The sequence below is a fragment of the Salvelinus namaycush genome, chromosome 36, assembly GCF_016432855.1.
Source record: "Salvelinus namaycush isolate Seneca chromosome 36, SaNama_1.0, whole genome shotgun sequence".
Lineage (NCBI taxonomy): Eukaryota > Metazoa > Chordata > Actinopteri > Salmoniformes > Salmonidae > Salvelinus > Salvelinus namaycush.
In genome coordinates this window covers 20,182,421-20,188,552 of record NC_052342.1, presented here as the reverse complement: position 1 = coordinate 20,188,552, position 6,132 = coordinate 20,182,421, and the positions used below count along the sequence as shown (strand labels likewise).

General features: G+C 47.1%; 1 protein-coding gene across 1 annotated transcript; it reads right to left on the bottom strand.

Moving 5' to 3' along the window:
• On the bottom strand, positions 1 to 5,786 carry si:dkeyp-75h12.7. The gene is made up of 7 exons (XM_038975883.1): positions 5,717 to 5,786; positions 5,230 to 5,357; positions 4,158 to 4,254; positions 3,659 to 3,840; positions 3,208 to 3,379; positions 1,912 to 2,039; positions 1 to 1,672 (listed from the first exon to the last, which is right to left on the bottom strand). The coding sequence occupies exons 1-7, from the start codon at positions 5,784 to 5,786 to the stop codon at positions 1,184 to 1,186; spliced, it is 1,266 nt and encodes a 421-aa protein (XP_038831811.1). The 3' UTR covers positions 1 to 1,183.
• Between the last annotated feature and the right edge of the window lie 346 nt (positions 5,787 to 6,132).

Genomic DNA, 6,132 nt, shown 5'->3' with positions numbered 1-6,132 from the left:
TTCAAAAGTGCTGAACAAATAGTTGCATTGACTATGTCCGTCCTACTGTAGCTCGCTCATTAATGTCTTCATCGAAATTACAGATGGCCTCTTATCCTCTTGTCTTTCCCTTATGCCATAGTTCATACATCTCACTTCAGCCATATCAGCTATGCTTTTTTTAAAAGGCAGTAAATGAGGCTGAATGAACTGTTTCGCTGCCAGACAAGGCTCCGCTGATAGTCAGGTGTAGCAGTGGTTCGGACTGCTGTTGGGAGTCTGCTGTTGGGACAGCTTTATGTAGGCCCTAACAGTTTGTGGGCACCGTTTGTCACCGTTATAGTGCAATTAATGTATTGTTTAGTGTTGTGTTGTGTTGGGGCTTTGCTGGCATGCATCCCACATCTTTTTTTTTGCCCCACCTAGATTTACATGTTACAATTGCCATTATCCATACCACAGTCCAGTTAAGGGTGGGGGGGAATCTCCTGAAACAAATATTGCTCTCCATAGACCTCTGAAAGAACAACCCCCCCCCCCCGGCTGTAACTGAAAATGTATGCCCGTAAGCCAAAGATAAATTCCCATTTTAGACAAACATGGACAATAAAGTTTTGGAACTTGAAACACTACTCTCAGCACCCCTCAAACAAACCCTCCCAAAGACCCAGCTGGACCTGTGAATCAGAGGCTCTGCTCGCTCCAACAGGGGCCCTATTGATTTGTTCATCAATCTGTCATCACCCCGGCTCTGCGGATGACAGAAGTGATCCATATTGTGAACCCTACTAAACAAACGGTGTAAAACAAAGCTGTGGTTGTCAGTGTTGTTGTTAAAACTGAGCTTGGCGCTTCAGTTCCCAGCCATGTCTTCTTCGACTGCTATATACGGCAGAACCAGGTTACCATTGCCACTCAGCAGACGTTCAACTTGTATCCATAGCGACCTACACTACAGTGAGTGCATACATTTTTAGTATGTGATTCTGGCGAGAATCTAATCCACAACCCTGCCGTTTGATAGTGCCATTGCTTTTTAACAACTGAGCTACATAGGACCACCATTACTCTTCATTGAGTCCAGTTCTGTCCCATCTCATCTCCAAAATCAATGCCCTGTCTGCCAAAACATTGGACTCAACTGCACTGTGGAGTTCATCAGAATATGTTGTACAGAGCATTATGGGTACTGCAGTTCAACATGCTACCGGTTACACCACTGTAGTCCCTCCAGGTTCTCACCCCGTTCACTCGCCCCCCCAAACCTCACTGAGCACATCGGGACCCCCTGGCCCTCCCCAGCCTCTGACAGAGAAAGAGAATCAAGGTAGGGTAGTGTTGGCACCGTGGGCCTTGGATGTGGTCGTAGTGGTGAATCGAAGTTGCACTGGGTCATATGTAGCCCTATAGGCACAGTGGAGCATGGCAGGGATAGGGTGCTGCCAGAGTTCAGGCCCAGCTCAGTGTCTCTCCCAGTGTGCCAGTCCATGTTGCCCGACCTGTAGTCACCGGGGAAGGGTTTGCTGCTGTACCCGTCACCCAAGCTTGGGGCCTGGGCGTTGGTGAAGACACAGCCGGACAAGGAAGACATGATGGAGAGGTGGTCGTCCACAATCTCCACATGGATGTCACTGGGGTCAACAGGGTCTGAAGAGGACTCTGGGGGGTCCTGGAGGGATGCCTGGAGAGATGCCTGCATGAATACACAGAAACACTGCATTGCATTCCCAATTACATACCCAAGGACTATATGTACTGTAATATATAGAACTATACACTTTGTTTAAATCAAATATATACACTGCATACTGTGAGTGAGTGTGTGCGTGTGTGTGTGTGTGTGTGTGTGTGTGTGTGTGTGTGTGTGTGTGTGTGTGTGTGTGTGTGTGTGTGTGTGTTTGTTTGTTTTTCAAGAGAACAAGGACAGTTTACTAGAGTCTTGGGGAGTCTGTTAATGCGAGGTGCATCTCGTTTCTGTTTCAGCTGGTACAGAGCCAGAGCAAGGAGAGCAGAGAAGAGCACAGCACACACTCCTATCCCCAACAACACTGGCTGCAACCCTGATGAACACAGACACACATTTCATTGTGAAATCACAGTTGTATACATTAGCTCAAACAGTAGCTTAATGTCCACACCCTGGATCAACCCTAACCCTAGCTTAATATCCACACCCTGGATCAACCGTAACCCTAGCTTAATATCCACACCCTGGATCAACCCGAACACTAGCTTAATATCCACACCCTGGATCAACCCTAACCCTAGCTTGATATCCACACCCTGGATCAACCCTAACCCTAGCTTAATATCCACACCCTGGATCAACCCTAACCCTAGCTTAATATCCACACCCTGGATCAACCCTAACCCTAGCTTAATGTCCACACCCTGGATCAACCGTAACACTAGCTTAATATCCACACCCTGGATCAACCCAAACACTAGCTTAATATCCACACCCTGGATCAACCCTAACCCTAGCTTAATATCCACACCCTGGATCAACCCTAACCCTAGCTTAATATCCACACCCTGGATCAACCCTAACCCTAGCTTAATGTCCACACCCTGGATCAACCCTAACCCTAGCTTAATATCCACACCCTGGATCAACCCTAACCCTAGCTTAATATCCACACCCTGGATCAACCCTAACCCTAGCGTAATATCCACACCCCTGATTAACCCTAACCCTAGCTTAATATCCACACCCTGGATTAACCCTAACCCTAGCTTAATATCCACACCCTGGATCAACCCTAACCCTAGCTTAATGTCCACACCCTGGATCAACCGTAACACTAGCTTAATATCCACACCCTGGATCAACCCGAACACTAGCTTAATATCCACACCCTGGATCAACCCTAACCCTAGCTTAATATCCACACCCTGGATCAACCCTAACCCTAGCTTAATATCCACACCCTGGATCAACCCTAACCCTAGCTTAATGTCCACACCCTGGATCAACCCTAACCCTATCTTAATATCCACACCCTGGATCAACCCTAACCCTAGCTTAATATCCACACCCTGGATCAACCCTAACCCTAGCTTAATATCCACACCCTGGATTAACCCTAACCCTAGCTTAATATCCACACCCTGGATCAACTGTAACACTAGCTTAATGTCCACACCCTGGATCAACCCTAACCCTAGCTTAATATCCACCACACCTTGGATCAACCCTAACCATAACCTTAACCTCTGACCTCTCACCTGGTCCTGGGGCAGCCTGGTGGACACAGTGTGGGTGGGAGGGGGGAGAGGATGCCAGGGGGAAGGTGGGGGGTCCAAAGGAGAAGTTAGCCAAGGCACAGTAGTCCTGTCCTGGGACCAGGTCTGAGAACTCAGCCATGTACACCACCTCCTGGGCCCAACCAGTACGCCTCTGAAACAGGATCAGGGAATTGGGAAGGAACATGTGAACATGAGAGAGAGAGAGCTTGTGGAGCTTGTACTAACCGAATGCACACAAACAACACACAGCAGACCATAGACTGGACAACATGACCGTTTATGGTTGGAGCACTTTAAGAAGTGCACTCCACAGATTAACTTACATAGCAGCAGGGGGAATGGAGGGACCATGAGTGTGAGAGAGAGACAGAGAGAGAGAAGATGGAGGGTGAACAAAAAGTGGTATTGCAGATGGCACAAGCGGGGGTACCTTGTAGTCAGAGTGGTTCTGTTGGTTATATACGGTCACTGTGACCCAGGGGTCAATCAGTTCTGACAGTGGACAGCAGCTCTGCAGAGGAAAGCACCCTCTGTTGGTAGAACAGGGGAAGTGCACCTCCACTACCAGCCTCTCTCTAGACAGAGACACAGAGACGGAGGGGCGGTTGAAGGCTGAGGAGAGGGGAGGGGAGGAGAGGAGAGGAGAGGAGAGGAGAGGAGAGGAGAGGAGAGGAGAGGAGAGGAGAGGAGAGGAGAGGAGAGGAGAGGAGAGGAGAGGGGAAGGAGAAACAAAGAAGCCACTTTGTCATTTCAATCACACCAACCTACTCATGTCAGCAGCTTTAGCAGTTTTAGCCATATCCATTTGAATTCTGCAGTGTAATGAGATGTTTAAATGCTCTCTACGTGACATTCGATTTATTGGAACGACAAACCAGCATTTTAGATATGTGATTGGTCTTGAGAGGTAGGTTACTAACTGAAATCACTTGGGTCAAACTTGTGTGGTTTTGTCCAGACTGGGCTCCCAGGGCCCTGGTGGAGGCCCAGGCGGATCATGTTGTAGAGTTCAAAGTCAGAGAAGGCCTGGGACACGTCACAGTGCTGGGCGGAGATCCGCACACACCCCTCCACGTCCTGCCATGGATCTCTGTAAAACACACACACACACACACACACACACACACACACACACACACACACACACACACACACACACACACACACACACACACACACACACACACACACACACACACACACACACACACACACACACACGATCAACAATATAAATCCATTCCAATCTATTCATGGGTTTCATCTTAGGCACTCACTCGAAATGTATGTGGAAATGTCCTTTCGGAAAATACCCACACAAGATAACACACATCCCCCTGGTTGTTGGACTAGTTGGGTGGTGGTGGTTATGACTGAAACCAGTTGAGAGGAGAGGAGCAGGCAGAGTGCGACGGGCTTGGTTTCACAGCTGTGGTAGAAAACAGTAGTGCCTCTCTATCAGTTCCTATCTACTTATAAGGCCAAAAAACCATAGACTGGAGTGACTGATTCATCTCTCTGATTAAAACCCTTCTGAGGTTTCTCTGCCAAAACCACACGTTATCAATTCTCTCATGCTACCTCCCTCTCTCTCGCTCTACCTCTTTCCTGCTCTTCTCCCCTTCATCAGAGCCAGTTGTTCTATCACCAATCATGTACTTTCCCTTTCCATTCTAGGCTAGCTTTCCCTTACACTCCAAACTGTTTCGCAATTCATATTAACTTTCATTGTTCAGTAAATGAGTATCAGGATCCCGTTGCTTGTTAGAACCCTCAACCAAGCAATGACTTGACTTCAAATGTTATATGTAAATGACTAGATACTAATTACACACAGAACAAACATTACACTGAAAAATAAAACGTCATACATTAACGTATGGATTTTTCAGTAAAACAATGAGTTACTAATTCTAGAAAATAGGGCCACAGTAATATAGCATTCCACAGAGCTAGATACTGGTCGATTAGATCAGTGAGCACAGACAGAGACAGACAGACCCACCCCTGAGTCTTAGTTTGGACGGTGTAGGTGGTGGTGTTAGCGTTGGCCTGAGGACAATCCCACCGCAGGAGGCATCCTAAATCCAGGGAAGCCACACTGGTGGTACAGAAGGTCCCAGATGATCCTGAGAGTTCACACGAAACAGTTCACAGTCAACACACACACACACAGGAATAGATCACACACACTTCCGGCATAGGCTACACTTTCATATTTACGATCTCACAGTAACAACAATGACTATGTCTAAAGACGCAACTCATACGTACTTAACATAATTGACTTAATCGTTCCTGAATGGATTACTACAGTAGAACACACTTTATACTATTTGAACCTTTAGTTGGCCATTTAAGCCATTGAGATCAAACCCTATATATAGAGGATCCCTGTGGTGAGCCCCCCATAGACAGTGTGAGAGGACAGTGAATTGGATCAGTTACTGCACCCAAAATGGATGGACAGAGAGCAAGTCAGACTCACCTGTGATGAGAAGAGCGACACACAATCCTGTTAACACAAGGGTCGTCGGGACACCTGGCACCGTCACCATGGTGACACAGGGAAGCTAGTAAACTGGACCACCGGGTGGGAAGGACAAAGGACATAGACTGAGGAGGACTCAGACAAAATATTTTTCCAAAACAAAATCCCCTTTAGGGAGGGATACATGAATGTGGTAAGTCCACTGATGCACACAATGTAGCTGTCTATAAAATTCTTGACAAATAATTTGTAAAAGTTGAAAAGAAGAGAGGTAGAGTAAGCTGTCACTTACCTACATCCACAGACAGTAGTGAGAGAAAGAGAGCGAGAGAGAGAAAAAGAGAGAGAGATGATAGAGAGATCAAGGGTGGAGGAATCAGAACGTGATACAGTACTTGTGCGTTCAAGAGGAA

Bases quoted from the DNA above. Each gene is read 5' to 3' on its own strand.
- si:dkeyp-75h12.7 (XM_038975883.1), bottom strand. From the start codon at position 5,786: ATGGTGACGGTGCCAGGTGTCCCGACGACCCTTGTGTTAACAGGATTG. The intron at 5,358-5,716 runs GTGAGTCTGACT...GTGAACTCTCAG, and splicing joins TGTCGCTCTTCTCATCACAG to GATCATCTGGGACCTTCTGT. The intron at 3,841-4,157 runs GTGATTTCAGTT...CCCTCTCCTCAG, and splicing joins ACCACACAAGTTTGACCCAA to CCTTCAACCGCCCCTCCGTC.